We start from the raw sequence: 16,653 nt of genomic DNA, 5'->3' as shown, positions 1-16,653 counted from the left end.
TAAGTAAAGCTTTTTTGGATTCCTTGAAACGCGGCTGAAAAGGTTTTCAGTGTTTTCCAGCCCTTATACTTTGGGTCAGTACTACTATTCTTCACCAGTTGCTATTACAGTAATGGTATGAAACAAATACCTAATCATTGGTCAATAAGTTGTGATCATTTTCTTGACAATAGTAGTTACCTGATTAGGAGTTGTATACTGTTCCATTAAAGTGTAAGGGCTGGAAAATACTGAAATGCGTCAGCCACCTAAAGCGTTGGAAAAATTGGTCTTCAGGTAAAAACCCCACCTTTATTAAGTATTGCGAAAAGGCTGCACTTTGCTAAGAGTTACAAATTTATATTTTCTAGACGTCTAGTTCGATCGTTTATTTGTATTGTGCGAAATATATTTTTATAAATTGAGACCATTATGTCATTAAGTAATAATGCAATCTTGAAAACATTCCAGATTTTCATTATTACATAGAAACACGAAAAATTCAAATTTGGGAAATCAAGCCTGTCAAAATGACGTTGCCATGGTGATTTCAAGTTACTGGCACAATAACTAATCCCACCAAATTATTGCGAGATAACTTTTAGATAAACGCGCAAAGTTTGGCAGCGTTTGGTTGAATCTTGAAAAAGTTATAAGCGTCCAAAGTCAGCGCGGGCCTCAAAAGCCCCCCCCCCCCCCACCCCCCACCCCCGGCCTGAATAGGTTTAAGTGACTGTTTTTCCAGTGATTTTTACTGTACTGTACCCTGCCTTTCAAGTCAAAACAGATAGCTAATTATTAAGCGCCCGATTTTAAGCTTCTCAAGCTTCTTGTTATTAATGTGACATGTTTTTCTCTTGCAGGTAACGTACAGTATACTGTCAGGAGATGGTGGAGCCTTTGTCGTGAACTCATCGACCGGCGTAATAACTACAAGTGCGTCTTTAGATTATGAAACTACACAAGAATACAAAATAACCGTGCAAGCCTCAGACGCTGGCTCACCGCCACTAACAACCACTACCACTGCTATAATCACCATCACAGGAGTAAATGAATACACTCCACAATTCACACCCAACAATACTTACACTATCACAGCCGCTGAGAGGCTGGCACTAGGGCATGACGTCATAACTGTGTCGGCCAGTGACACAGATGTCGGTTCACAAGGCGAGGTTACCTATGCGATAACTGCGGGAGATACATACGGAAATTTCGTGATTGATAGACACACCGGAGTGATTGAGTTGGTTTCCGGTTTGGATTACGAGACTAGTTCCCAGATCACTCTCACCGTTACCGCCTCGGATGGAGATTCGGGGAGCCCGCTTAGCGCCCAGGCCGCCGTGACGGTCAATGTGGTGGACGTGAATGACAAATACCCAGAATGCCTTCCGACATTGCTGACGCCCGCGGTACTGGAGTCAGCTGGTATTGGAGACGTTGTCGCCACACTGAATTGTAGTGATCAGGACAGTGGAAGCAATGGGCAACTTAGCTACACTATCTCGGCAGGAAACTCAGACGGTAAGACTATACAACTATGATTTTGTGTTACAGTACAATGCATAAAACTCTTTCTATAAAGGAGGTTTTTTCTGCGGAATTGTTTAAGATTCGGCTTCTGTAGCCCATCCCTTACCATTATGTCTCATTTTAAAGTCTTCCTTAGAGGAGTGAATTCCGCTTTTCTAATAAGAGTTCTGGTAGAGTCCTAAAGAAATAGTACCTTTATTCTAACATCACCCCTGTTCCAGTTAGTGTCTCCTAACATTGTTAGAGTATGTGATATTTCTGAGTTAATTTTAATACATTTAAGTAGAATATCTAGATAATAACAACGGATAAAACCTACACAGTACGTCATAAGTGTCTTCTCTTCGTTAAAAGCCATCACTAGAAGACGTTGATTCGAATTTACACTTACTCAAGGTTTGGTAAGAACCTTACAAAGAAAAGCTGGATTTCTTTACTCAAGGTCTTGGAACACTTTTGTTATGGGCCCTTTGCAGGTCACGTGGTACAAAATCCGCCTTGCTGGCGAGCAAGCTACCCACTGGGACATACAAAACAAAGCGACTTCAACCAGTCATGCTTGACTTTCCTTTGTTTTGGATGTCCAAGTGCGAAGCTTGCTCCTCCAGTATGGCGGATTTTGTACCATGTGACCGTTAGCTGCAAAGGGGTCATTACGTTTGTCTCGAATTATAAAACCAGTCTTTACTTCAATAAAGAAAATCTTTTTTTTATCGCTCATCTTTTTGTTTTGATAATTTAGGAAAATTCAGCGTATCAAGTAGTGGTGTGGTGAGCGTGACAGACACACTGGATTACGAGACTGTCACGTCATACGCACTTGTAATCACCGTGACAGATGGAGGCGTCTCTAGCCTATCCACTGAGGTGTCTGTCACGGTATCTGTGTCTGCAGTCAACGAACACGCACCAGTCTTTACCAGTAGCGGCTCTTACTCTGTCTCAGTCCCCGAGGACACAAGCTTAGGCACGGAGCTCATCCGGGTCACAGCAAACGACGGAGACGATTCTGGACATGCTCACGGAAGGGTGGTCTACTCTATAATTTCCGGAAATACAGGTTTCTATTTCCACATATCTGCCGACAACGGGGCGATACAGCTTATGAGGAGCCTAGATCGAGAAGTAGTCTCGTCATACACGCTTGTAGTCGAGGCTACAGATGGAGAAAACCCTGTTAATGCCACAGTGTCAATCACTGTCACGGACGCCAATGACAACGAACCAGTGTGTAGCCCTTCGTCGTATAGTGCTACCGTTAGAGAAGATGCTGGCCTGGGAACTAGTGTGTTGAATGTCACGTGTTCTGATGACGATGAAGGAAACAATGGGCTGTTGGTCTACAGGTAATGACGCCACTTCAGTATCACGCGTCACGCGTTGAATCATCTTGTTCTTGATTCTTTCTCGATGACAGTTTATGCATGCATTGATTTATTCTATGGTTAACTTGTTTCTTTGTTTCTTCGATTAGTGGATTAAGTTTGGCTCGTCTACCGACTGATGATTCGAGCGTAAGGAACTCTGTTATCACCTCAAATCTTTACTGGTCCATAAACCTCATTCTAGGTTGCTCTTCTGCTAAGATATATAGAAATTGAAATATTTGGCTATCTACTTTTTTGTCTTTTTCGGCTTTCACATTTCTGCTGAAACAAATGGTTCACCATCTAACGAAAATCTACTGATTCTTTTATCTTCTCTCAAGCGGGGAGTAAAGGCCTGGCCAAACGGAGACGCAAGTGGGAACTTATCTACTTGCGTCTCCGTTTGGCCAGGACTTGCGTGCACTTGCGTTGACTTGCGATGACTTACGTTCACTTTAATCGCGATCAAATTTGAGTCCAAGTCAACGCAAGTTTTTCACCGTTTGGCCACCCAACGTAAGTCAACGCAAGTCTTGCTGTTTACTTCAAGTACTGAATTGCAGCGCGTAGTAGCATTAAATGGCTTTTTGACAACTTGCGTGCTCTTGCGAGTAAACTTGCAAGTCCTGGTTTCGCCAGCCAACGCAAATCTGTACGCAAGTTCAACTTGCCATTACTTGCGTCTACTTGCGTTACCGCTTGGCCAGGGCTTAAGATCTGATGATTTCTGCTGATTTTATAGCGCGCTCCCCAACTAACCGAACGCCTGGAACACGCTATACGTTTTATGAAGTATCAGCTCTGAGTTAACTACTCTGCTTGACAATGTATTGATGTCGCAATAAGAAATTAGATTTTGATCAATATTAAATATTGTTCGTTCATCTTGACAGTATTACATCCGGGAACACCAACACCAGCTTCACCATCGATTCCAACGGCACTCTGTCCACAGCCACGTGGCTAGATTACGAGACCACACCCAGTTTCGCGCTGACAGTACGCGCACGTGACTCGAGCAGTCCGTCGTCATCTCAAAAATCCGTCGTCATGGAGATAAGCATTGACGTCACTGCAGTGAATGAGCATGAGCCCGTGTTCAGTGCAGCTCAGTATTCTACAAGTATAACGGAAGATACTGCTGTGGGAACTTCAATTCTGAGAGTAACGGCCACTGATCAAGATGATGGACTACAAGGTAAACTTGTCAGCGAAAGCAAAGTGATTTGACGTAATATATCAAACACGAGTGAAAGTGTTTCATCGGGATATCCAAACACTGAGAAGAGAGATTTGAAAATACGAGGCGCAGCGGAGTATTCTTTGACGAAATTCGAGGTGTTTGGATAGCCGATGAATCACTGTCTCCGGGTTAGTGTTTGATATATCTTCTCAATCGAAACAAAAACTACTGAGTAAACGGAGAAATAAAATCGTAATATCTATGCTAATTAAGACCGGGTATCCAAACCTCCTTCACGGTTATGATTTTCTTTGTTTTAACTTGATGAATTATTAATGAATTTGAGAAAGTCTGTTATACAAAGTTATAACTGGAACTAAAATAATTTCAGTGCTAAACCACCACTGATGAGAGGCGCGGTGGCCTAACGGTTAGTAGGCTGGGCTCCGGGTCGAGCAATCCAAGTTCGAGGCCTTGCCGGGGCACTGCGTTATGTTCTTGGGTAAGACACTTTACTCTCATCACAGTGCCTCTCTCCACCTAAGTGTAAAAATGGTTACTGGTGGATTTACTGCTAAGGGTAACCCTGTGATGGACTTACATCCCATCCAAGGAGAGTAGAAATACTCCTCTTTGCTTCATGCTACTCAAACCGGGATAAGCTCTGGCCTGTTGGACCACTAGGCTCGAACGCAGACTTAAACCATCACTGAGATTGACGGCGTGAAACAGCCGGCGAAGAAATCATCTACTTTCACAAGCTATCTTTTTCCCGACGACCGAAAAACCACACACATACAACCACGTATTTGACTACTTTTAATTAGGAATGTAGATGTTCCAGCCAAGACTAAAAGTTGCTGTTTATACACTAAAACCGGTCACAGTTTATTGACTGGAAAGCTACAAACACGTAAAGCGCAGTTTTTACAAGTCAGGCAGTTTTTATCTACAGTCTGTAGGGTTTACAATGCACACTGTAAAGGACTTCATATTTCCTACTGACGCCCTATTTCCTCCCTCTTGATAATAGGTCATACAGGCCCACAACACAATTTGACAAAATTGGCAAATGTGTTCAAATTTTTCATTCGTAATCCGTCTTAATCTTTGTCAGTCGAATTGAGTACCAGACCATGTTTTAAACCAATTTCTGGGCCTCCTTTATCCCTTTCCCCCAATGTTGTCCTAACGGTAATTTATCTACATAAGAAAAGGGACTAGTTATTTTGAGGTTTCCTTCAATTTGTGAAAGTAAGAAGAAAAATGACTTGAAATACCTTGACATTGTACTCCTTTAAATAGGAGCGGGGATAGGGATGGAGTATACTTTAATGTATGATAGGTTGGTTTATAGAGAACAGGCTTAGCTAGGTATTTGAAAGTTGAGAGCAAAATAGATAAAGTTGCTTAAAAAATTTACGTTTCTAATTTTTATTCTCCAGGTGAAGTGACCTACTCCATGACGCCTTTATCAGCTCCTTTCTATATCGACACCATCAGTGGTATAATCCGTGTAAAAACAGGTCTGGACAGAGAAAATATCGATACCTACACCTTAACTGTTACTGCTAGCGACAGAGATCCTAATATTGCTGACATAAAATCATCATCTGTGAATGTCACTATTACTTTGACTGATGTTAATGACAATGATCCTCTGTTCTCTCCTGATCACTATAAGGTGAGGCGAAGAAAAAGACTTTATTTTCTTGCTTGAGGGGACTGTGTCACGGTTGAGTTAACTTTATTTTATTAATTTTGCCAAATACTCGCTATAAAACTTAATGTTTGCAAAGAAATTACTTCTGTGGATCTAACTGACAAAACCATAGCTTCATTACAACCAAATGTTTCTCCCAAGCGTTATAATTTAAAGGTACAAGCAAACAAGATTAACTTTGAAAACTGTTCAGCCCAACGGTATTTAAAAAACCTACATCGCAATCCGTTTCAATCTTCTTCACTTTTGGCCATCCGTACCTTCTTTTGTATTTTATGTGTTACTGAATGTTCCTTCACTGTTTTAAGTGGTTATTTATATATTTCACCCATTTCCCATGCCCATATTTGGCTAAAATCCGTGACACAGTTCCCTCCTAGCGCTCTTTATTCTTTCCCCACTTGGAGGCGCCCTTAATTCGACCCAAAAATTCTGTACTGATGTCGTAGCCCTACAGATATCAGTAAAGTGTCTTTGATTGTTCTTTTCTGGGACCATGATCAAAAGAAACGTTCTGATTGTTTCGCTGAGTTGACAGTAAGGTCTGCTGAAATTTATCATTCACCAATAAGCTTCTCTTATTTGCTTTGTAAAAACTTCGTACAAAAGAAAACTGTTTCTGTTTTCGTCCGACATTTTTGGTTTCACCAACAGGAAAGTGGCTGTAAACGCATGGATGTGCTTTTTTCGAGATTGGATGGCTCATTTATCAGATCATCAAAGTTGTAAAAATGCCACAGTAATAATTTATTATTTTTTATTTTACTTCCTCTGACAGATCGAATTCTATGAAAACACCACAGCTGGTTCCAATATCACGCAGCTGCAATGTACCGACCAGGACCTGGGTACTAACTCAGCCCTTGTATACAGCATAACAGACGGTGACCCTGACAGCTTCTTCAGCATATCTTCCAGCACTGGACAAATTACCACAGCGAGACAGCTTGACTTTGAAGATGCCCAATCATATTCCTTAACAGTAGAAGCACGTGACAGTAGCTTACCAGTCAGCTCGCAACACGCCTCTCTGTCCCACATTGACATCATCGTGGCACCACTGAACGAGCACGCGCCCGCGTTTAGCCTGTCCTCTTATAACGTAACGATCTCAGAGAACACAAATATTGGAGCTACTGTTGTTTCAGTCACTGCAACGGATAGTGACTCTGGTTCTCAGGGTGAGCTTACGTTCTCCTTGTCTAGCGGTTCACCATTCTACATCGACGAGGTCAGCGGTGCTATCATACTGAAGCAGGCGTTGGATTATGAAACCGTGACGTCATATCTTCTGACGGCGACTGCCACTGATGGAGATGTAGCTTCTCCTAAATCGTCAAGTGTTAACGTGACTGTGATGTTGCGTGACGAAAATGATAACGCACCCACGTTTACTCCAACAGTGTATAGCGTGACCATAGCAGAGAATACAGCCGTGTTTACTAACATATTGAACCTGACATGCGCAGATGCCGATTCTGGTACAAACGGAGAGTTTCTTATGGTAATAACGTCAGGTAAATAATTCAAATTCAGTTATACTTCGATAATTAGTAAGGACACGAACCGGGTCAGTTCGTGCAAAATTTAATTTACGAGTCGACTTCTATACATTGAATGTTCGATGTTCAATACCTTTTTCAGTTAAACGACAATTGAAAAATGACTTTAGAACATATATTTACTAAAATATCGCGTTATAAGTCACCATGCAAAGTGGAAAACAGCCAAATTCTGAACTGAAAGTCCAACTTAGTTAATTTATTTCGTTGTTCTTCAATCTAATTACCCCTTGCTGGTAGCCACGCTGTAGATACTTACATACAAACAGATTACCCTCAGATTTGAAGAGTAGTCTAATATTTCCAAGCATTTTTAAAAACAGTACGCACAGTACAATTGACAAAGACCAGACCACAACACCGGGAACTCCGTGCCCTACTCTTTACAATTAGTGTGTGGGTTCTTTTTCGTCCCCTGCTAACCGTGGCACAGAAGATGCAGGAGACGGGGCCTACGGTTTATCGTCCTTATCCCAGAAGACTAGAATATCTAGCCATTTGCAGATGTCATTGCAAGGGAAGCATATTCTCCTCAGTAACATATTTTTGTGTTTTTACTCGTCAGGAAATACCGGCACAGGTTTCTTCATCACAGACGAGGGCTTCTTGAGTGTGGCAACTGCACTTGACGCAGAAACAACTTCTTTTTATTCTCTTGAGATCACAGCTACAGATCGGCATCCTACCCAGCCCCTCTCCAACACAGCTAAAGTATCTGTCACTGTTACTGGTAAGCTAAGTTATTAATTATTGCTAACACAGCTCATGGTCGAGAAGGAATTGATAAATCTAAAAGATTAAAGTTTAAAAATTCAAAACGTTTTCTTCTGATTATCGTAACAGAACGTTACAGAATTAAAGCCGGGCAAATGCCGTTTGGGTCGGCATCACGTTTCTCGCTGCCGTTTCTAAAAAAATCCTCTAAACTGCTTTATTAGAAAGTGCAGGATAAACGTTACCAAGTGCACTGTTATATAGGTGTGTAATATGTAGGGAACAGAAAGTTAACGGTAGTTAGTAATGTTTCGGTATCACTTTATACCATTATCAGTGTATAAAAAAGTTTCATATCCATTTGCACGGAGTAACTGTAATCTTTCATGTTGTGAGCTGGATGTGGTAAGGGCCTTCCAGGGGGGTCCATGTTTCCTTTTTTTCTGAAACCCCTGGGGGAGCCTCATGAGTATTGGGTATTTGAAACAACTTAGGGGCCACGATCCCTTTTCACTTTTCTTTACAATGTTTTCAACATTGAAGAACATCCGACTCAAAACCGATATAACAGAAGAACTATATATTCTGCAAAGTGCTGAATTCAGGTACTATTATATCGAGAAAGTACGCAAAAAATAATAACTAAAATAACTCTCTGTATGTTTTATTTCAGATGTAAACGAACACACTCCACAGTTTACAAATGGCGGTTCATACACCGCCTTGGTGGCCGAGAACGCTACAATCGGAACACTAGTGTCCAATGTCACAGCCACTGATCTCGACATCGGCCCAATATTTGGCGTGGTTACCTACGCAATTACATCCGGGAACGACAATGATATGTTTACCATCAAACCCACCGATGGCATAATTTTTGTAAAGCGTCCGCTGGACAGAGAAACAACAGGCTCTTACAACCTTGTTATTGAAGCTACTGATCAAGATCCAGTTTCTCCCAAATCATCTACAGCCACGCTTGAGGTGACAGTCACAGACATCAATGACAATGCGCCAAGCTGTCTTCCTTGCATTTATGGTGCGTCAATCAACGAGTCTGTTGCCATAGGAACCACGGTTGCGCAGTTGAACTGTTCAGACGCGGATCTGTCACCGAATACTATCAGCTCGTACGTGATAACCACAGGTAAGAATGACACAATTTTGCGAAATTAGCTTCAAAAGAAGCTGTTCTGAGACAGGAACTTTCCTTATTGCACAATATCAAATGTCAAATTGGAAGCGCAAAAAACAAACGTTAATATATGCCATTAAAGGAGATTTGCCTCAACATTGTGCGTAATTTCTTCTCAGCAGTGCACAAAATTACTTTCAAAATGAAGGAAACCTCAAAATAAAGCTTTTCTTATTGGGGTGGAAGATAACCGAGGCAAAACAAGGATAGTTCACCACATTACCCCCCCGCCGTTTTTTTTAAGAACCATATTTTTTTCCTCCCCCTTCAGGAGAAAAAAAACCGTCCCCCCCAGAAAAGGCTGCGTGGGAGGCTAACCACAGTGCGGCTTGGAGAAATAAGACGGGCTATCAATAGAGTGTCGTTAAATAAAACCAAAATCAAAATAATCACTCTGGCCAATCACAAAGGACACAAACAATCCGGATAACCAATCAAAATTCGAAGTAAATTTATGTAGCCGACGCGAAGCGCAGGAAAACGTACGCGAACGAGTAACGATTGGTTTTGGTGTTACTTCAGATTGGACAAGAAAGAGGCGCGACATTTTCGAACAGCAATAAACAATCGTTCAAAGCTGAACATTTCTAATGCAACAACGTTTTTAGATACCAAAGCTGTATTTCTTACCCCTCTAGGCAACACGACTGTGTTTGCTGTGGATGGAAGTGGCCTGGTGACGACATTCATGGCTCTTGATTTTGAGTCGGTAAAGTCTTATCTGCTCGTGGTGACCGTAACGGATGGAGGCTCGCCCCAGTTTTCCACCGACACAACTGTTAGCGTCCAAGTCACTGGGACAAACGAGTTTCCTCCGGTATTCAGTAATTCGACATACGCAGTCAGCCATTCAGAGGTGAGTTACAGCGTTTTAATTCACTTATCCCTCTCTACCCCTTCTCAAAAGAAAACAGCAATACGTGTGAGCCTTCTCAGTCAGTAACCAGTCTTCATATATTCTTACATTTTTGTTTGACTCTGGTATACGTAGCCTGCAGATCACTTTTAAGCTCTAAAGCCTCGCAGCTTTCAACATTTTTCTGGTTTTCCGGCAACCAGCCGTAATTTTTCCAGGGCCGTCACATTCTTGTCCCCAGAGCCGCCTGAACCTCTTAGCCGGGTGGATGCTCGGGTACGAGGAACAAGTTTTCCTCGTGCCACGGGCTCCACCGGCTGAGAGGGTCTAGCCACTTGTTTCCCGTGCACAGTCTTCGCCGGCTAAGAGGGACAAGCGGGTTTTGGGGACGAGAATGAATCAGGCAGCTCTGGGAAAGAATGGCGCTACCGGCCGGGGAACACGAATAAGGCATATTGTTTCATTGCTCAAGCCTGGTCTTTTACACTCTGTGTTTCAGGACACCGCCATTGGTACGACGATTGCTACTGTGGCAGCAACGGATGACGACCACGGATCCGACGGTCTCATTATCTTCACCTTAATCGACGGTAACTCGGAAGGAAGATTTCAAATCGATCCCAAGTCGGGCGTAATCGAACTTCGAAAGCAGCTCGATCGTGAGACAACAGAAATGTATTCTCTGATCGTTCAAGCCACAGATCAAGGTACCCCTAGCATGTCGAGCACAGCAACAGTCAATGTGACATTACTTGACGTTAACGATAACCCACCGCTTTGTAACCACTCCTCTTACGTCATCGAGGTAGCGGAGAACTTCACGGTTAATGGAACGGTGGTGAGCCTGCACTGTAGTGACGCTGACCAGGGCCAAAACTCAGTTATTACCTACAACTTATCTTCAGGTAAGGCCATACAACAAGATGTAGTTGAGTTATTTGGTAAAATAACAATTATGCATAGAGCTATTACAGTACAGGGCCTTACGGACTACCTTTTTTTTTGTTGGCCTTTTTTTTAAAAATTTTTTTTAATAATAATAATAATAATAATAATAATCTTTACAATAATAATAATAATAATTATTAAAACACTTTTTAAATATTTTCTTTTTTTTTTTTTCTCGAAAATATTTTTATTTTTTTTATTTTTTTTTTTCTTAAAATATTTACCACGAGGCGTACTCATCTATTGCGTAGAAGTCGTAGGATCGCTATCGTTTATAAATGCAAATTGTCATATCGTAACTCATTTTATTACGTTTAAGATCCTTGTCATGCGTTGAAATTTGTCTGCAAATTTATTTTCTTGTGGATTTTTCTTTGGCGTGACCCGACGTGAAAAGATTCTGTTACTGGTTCGGCACCTACATTTTGACTCGGATTTATACTTTGGGAGTCGACCGCATCTGTGTCACAAAGAGTAATTGAGTTTAATTAATATTTCAGGTCTGAAAGAGATTTTAACGTTTTTAACGTTTGTTCCAGGGAACACAAATTCCACATTCGATCTGGATTCCACCACAGGGATCTTATCTTTGTCGAGTGCCCTCAACCGGGAGTCACAGGAATACTACGATTTGATCATTACTGTCGCTGATAACGGCTTTCCACAACTCTCTTCTCAAGTGTCACTTTACATCGTTGTCACTGCTATCAACGAATACACTCCGACATTTACCCAAAACGGCTTCTACAACTTGTCTGTTACCGAGGATACCCCCGTGGGTACTACTTTGGTGACAGTGCAGGCCCAAGATGGGGACAGCGGAGTTCAAGGTCTGGTGTCCTACTCCATAACAAGCGGTAACGAGGATAGCATGTTCCTTCTCGATAGTAACGATGGGACTTTGACCCTTAGGCGGCTACTGGACCATGAGGGGCATTCTCAGTATAGCTTAACGGTGCGCGCATCCGACAACGCTCCCGCGCCCCTAACAAAATGGAGCCTTGCGACCGTGAACATAACCGTTTTGGACCTCAACGATAATGCTCCTTCGTGCACCCAAAGCGCTGAGGTAGTTTCTTTGTTAGAGTCTACAGTTGTAGGCACTGTGGTGTTTACAGCTAACTGTACAGACCCAGACTCTGCCTCGCTTCTGTCCTATGAAATATCGCAAGGAAACGGCAAAGGCATGTTCAACGTGTCGTCCTCGGGCAAAGTGAGACTTAACAAGTCGCTTAACATCGAGGATGAATCGTTATTCAATCTACTGCTGACCGTTTCTGACTCCGGCTCGCCTGTGAAGCATTCCAACATTTCAGTGACTGTCAGTGTACTACCGGTTAATGAGCATGCGCCCACGTTTATTGCCGATGACCAGCTGTACCAGATCGACGTCTTGGAGAACATCACCTTAGGTAAGAAAAAAGCCGTACAACATGTTCTTATAACATAGTGGAAAATATTGCATAAAAGCAATTGAAACTACAGGCTCCAGTTGTTTAAAGGGGATTAGGGGAGAGAAGAACGCCATCTACCGCCGGGATAAATCGCTACTTAGTGGATATAGGTGTTGACAAATCAAATTATACTATGCACTGGATAGTTATTTAGCCGCTGGACTGAGCGTCATCCAATCTTAGAACTAGCTGCCTCCGCAGGCAACTCCGCTGCCGAGGGAAGACTAGGTTCGAACGAAATGGAGGTGAGGGCGTCCTAGACTTTCTCGTTCACTCCCCTTTCGTTCCTCCCTAGTCTTCTCTCGGCAGCGGAGTTGCCTGTGGAGGAGGCCATCTTCGAGCGACAAGGCCCTGATGAAGATGACAGAGATTATTTTGGATCCTGACGCAAAGGTTTTGAAGGGAGACTGGTCTGCGATCTCCAAATTCGCAGAAACAAACAAAACAAAGAGAGGGGAAAATGTTGTGGGGTTTTAGAGCCCTAGCTTCTACTGGGATGCGGTTAGGGCCGGCAGAGAACGGAATTTCTCCTCTCTCCCGCTGATCAGTGGAAGTGCAGGCTTTTAAAACGAAATCGAGGACAGTCCAAGCTTAATACTTACCCCGACATTTTTAAATAAAGTTATTCGTTTGCTCGTCGGTTCGTTCTTTGTTCGTTCGTTTCGTTCATTCAGGTGAATGGAATAATTAGGTGAACGAAAACTTTCGTGCATGTGAATATAACGTATTTTAAAGTACACTCTTAGTTAAACTGAATTCAAAATGTAAAGATCTCATTAGCAGGCAGTAGCATTTTGACCATTACTTATCCCTCATAAGGCACCGTCGTATTCCAAGCACAAGTCACAGACAATGACACAGGAATCCATGGAGATCTGCGATACATTCTTGTCAGCGGCAACGACGACAACAAATTCTACTTGGACGAGGCATCGGGGAGACTGGTGCTAATCTCAAGTCTAGATAGAGAGACCACTGACCAGTATAACATCAGTCTCAGGGTGGAGGACAGTGCATTGGGTTCCCCGGATGTTAAATACTCCAACGTGACGGTGTACATTTCGGTTGTAGATGTAAATGATAACCCGCCTGTGTGTTCACCAACTTTATTCGCTGAGGAAATATTAGAAGGTAAGAACAAAGATTATGTTTATCAAAGCCAAGAGTACATGAATGAAATAACTGATGCAGATTTGGTGCTAATGAAGTTTTGTGCCAGTACTCCCCTCCCCACTCGCTACCACAAACAGCGAGAACGAAAACGTCTTCTACAAAAACAAAACCGACTACCACAGCAAATAAACTTCAACAACTCCAACAATTAAACAGCTAGATCTAAAACATCAGCAACAGCAACAATAACTGTAAAAAAACAGCAACTTCAAAAAACGACTTCACTACTACAACAAAAACTGAGCTGAGAACAAAAACGACTTCAACAAAAACAAGAACATTAACCTCTACAGCAAAAAACTGCAACAATAAAACATCTAAACCCCAGCTACAACAACAATGACTGCAACAATAAGAGCAACTGCAAAAGATGGACTTAACTATAACAACAAAAACAGCTCCATCTGAAAAACGGTAACAACAACAAGTCACGCGTCTGACAAAATAATCCTTAATTTTATCATACCCAAACTACGCTGTATAAAGATAATTAAAAAATAAAATAAAAAATTCAAGTCAGAGCACTACTGTCTTCCCCTGATAAGCTTTTCCCCCTTTCCCAGTTTTAATTCTTTTCTGGTGTTACCAAACATGTAATTTCCTGTTCCAAAACTCTTCATTCTTATCGAATTGAATTTTACAGATCTTCCTTTGGGCTCAAACGTGACGTCACTCTCCTGTTCCGACGAAGATCTGGGACCCAATGGAAACTTCTCGTACGCAATCGTTAGCGGAAACACTGGGAACATGTTCAGATTGGAGGACAATAGATTGGTCATAAACGGTGCGCTGGATCATGAAAATGGAAGCGAATACAGCTTGGAGATTCACGTGACAGATCAGGGTTTTCCAAGTCACGTGACTGTTGTTATGGTAACGGTGTATGTCAAAGCTGTTAATGAATTTACGCCAACGTTCCAGTATTGGAACTACACTGTTAGTATCTCAGAAGCTACGGCTATTGGTAAGTTTAACTTATTTTATTTTTCGTTTTTAACTGCTTTATTTACAGCAGCCGCCTTGTACAGCATACTACACTGTACTAAATGAAAGTACTGCTCAATAGCTTTCGTTTGAACGGTCACACACTAGGTTTTCATCTACAGAATTAAACGTCGAAAACATCTAGTACTCAAAAGTTAGAACCACCTTGTACAGCATAATGAACAGTATAACATGAAAGTACTGCTCAATAGCTTTCATTTGAATGCTCACACAGTAGGGTCTCATCTACAGACTTATAAATTAGAACCACCTTGTACAGCATGATAAACAGTACCACATGGAAGTACTGCTCAATGGCTTTTATTTAAATGGCAACACACTAGGGTTTCATCCGCAGACTCGAAAGTTTAAACCACCTTGTACAGCGTAATAAACAGTACCACATGAAAGTACTGCTCAATGGCTTTCATTTGAATATGGTAACACACTAGAGTTTCATCCACAGACATACAAGATAGAACCACCTTGTACAGCATAATAAACAGTACCACATGAAAGGACTGGTCGATAAAGTTGTCACTAGAGTAATCAACATACATATTCAGTAGAGAGTTGCGAATTGAAAATTAACCATGTTTTCTCATGAACAAAAATTCTGTTACCAAACTCTTCCCAGGTTCCCAGGTTTTTGACGCAAACGCAACAGACTCAGACACAGGTCTTCACGGCCAGCTCGAATATTTCATCACTGGCGGATTGAATGGAGGAATTGACTTCACAATGGACCTTCAGGAGGGGCAGGTATTTGTGGGGGCTGAGCTAGATAGAGAGACAAGAGACCTTTATGTGCTGAACCTCACTGTTAAGGACCGGGCCTTAAAAGAGAGCGATAGAAGATCTACTACAATGGAGGTTAGTGTACTAAAATAATTTTCAGCAAAATGCTTTCAAACTTGACTTCAAAAGTCGTCAGTATGAGCACGCACTAAGATTAGGAATCTTATAGATTTGCGATACTGGTCTCCGTACATTTCTCACATTACCGATGTGGATAATTAAGCCATTGCGTTATCTCAGATTTTTTCTTGAGATAATGAAGATCAGCTGGATGAAGTAAATACAAGAATTTGTGAACTTTTTTTATTATATTTTGTGTGTGTGTGATGGTGAGACTAATACCTTTTCTGCGAGCCCCAGACTTTCTTACTCTTGCAAAAAAATCTAGACCGCGAGAAGGAGTCATGAAAAAAAGCGAGACGGCAATACACGTGAAATTTGGCGAAAATTCTACGAGACCCACATTTTTTGAAGAACTGTTCGCCACCTTGTATTACAAGCTCATAAGCTTTCTCATACTTGGCGACCATGGCTATACTTCTCTTGTAATGGTGCAGTTTTTTTAAAACATTTTAAATTTGTTCAACGCGGAAATCTAAAAGGCTTGCGTATTTTTGTTGTACTAGTGAGCAAGAACGTTTGTTGCGCGAGGACACGCTTGCAAATACTACCCTTCGAGAATGTAGTTAGAACTAAACAGGGGACCCCAAACAAGATGAAGTCTGATTTTACAGAGAAGTCATTGTGCTTGCCTCTTTCCTTTGCAGCTAACCATTCACATTACGGACGAGAATGACAATCCCCCCGTATTCACCCAGGATATTTACACAGCCACTATCCCAGAGAATGTTCCCACGGGGTATTCTGTGACCAGGGTAAACACCACCGATTCCGACATTGGCATCAACGCAGACCACACTTTCACTATTACAGGTAAGAAAACTCTTTGGAGAATACTTTAGTTACAAAATCACTTCCCTGGCGCTTGATAAAGAAACGGGAGTTTCGATCCAATTAAGTCAAACGCAGCAACTGCCCATTTAGCCGGCACCAAAAAACAAATTCCGGCAAATACGCTGGTAATGAAATATCCCTTACTGGTTATGAGTTAACGATTTGTAAAACATCTAAATTATATAAACCATTTATAGATGGGTTCTCGAGGAGTATAAACCTTT

The 16,653-nt window shown here is 41.8% G+C and overlaps 1 protein-coding gene across 1 annotated transcript in view; it reads left to right on the top strand.

The window, feature by feature from the left end:
* LOC144628268 (protocadherin Fat 4-like) overlaps window positions 1-16,653 on the top strand; it is a 59,178-nt gene that overhangs the window by 29,714 nt on the left and 12,811 nt on the right. Inside the window, exons 11-24 of the mRNA XM_078486336.1 lie at window positions 843-1,509; window positions 2,261-2,864; window positions 3,779-4,083; window positions 5,514-5,752; window positions 6,570-7,308; window positions 7,919-8,083; window positions 8,741-9,214; window positions 9,901-10,118; window positions 10,618-11,023; window positions 11,606-12,478; window positions 13,340-13,651; window positions 14,337-14,657; window positions 15,315-15,550; window positions 16,243-16,408. Coding sequence (XP_078342462.1) covers window positions 843-1,509; window positions 2,261-2,864; window positions 3,779-4,083; window positions 5,514-5,752; window positions 6,570-7,308; window positions 7,919-8,083; window positions 8,741-9,214; window positions 9,901-10,118; window positions 10,618-11,023; window positions 11,606-12,478; window positions 13,340-13,651; window positions 14,337-14,657; window positions 15,315-15,550; window positions 16,243-16,408 — 5,725 coding nt within the window. The remainder of the gene's footprint in view (window positions 1-842; window positions 1,510-2,260; window positions 2,865-3,778; window positions 4,084-5,513; window positions 5,753-6,569; window positions 7,309-7,918; window positions 8,084-8,740; window positions 9,215-9,900; window positions 10,119-10,617; window positions 11,024-11,605; window positions 12,479-13,339; window positions 13,652-14,336; window positions 14,658-15,314; window positions 15,551-16,242; window positions 16,409-16,653) is intronic.

The sequence above is a fragment of the Oculina patagonica genome, chromosome 10, assembly GCF_052425735.1.
Source record: "Oculina patagonica isolate OP01 chromosome 10, crgOcupat, whole genome shotgun sequence".
NCBI lineage: Eukaryota > Metazoa > Cnidaria > Anthozoa > Scleractinia > Oculinidae > Oculina > Oculina patagonica.
This window is presented reverse-complemented; position numbering and strand designations above follow the sequence as displayed.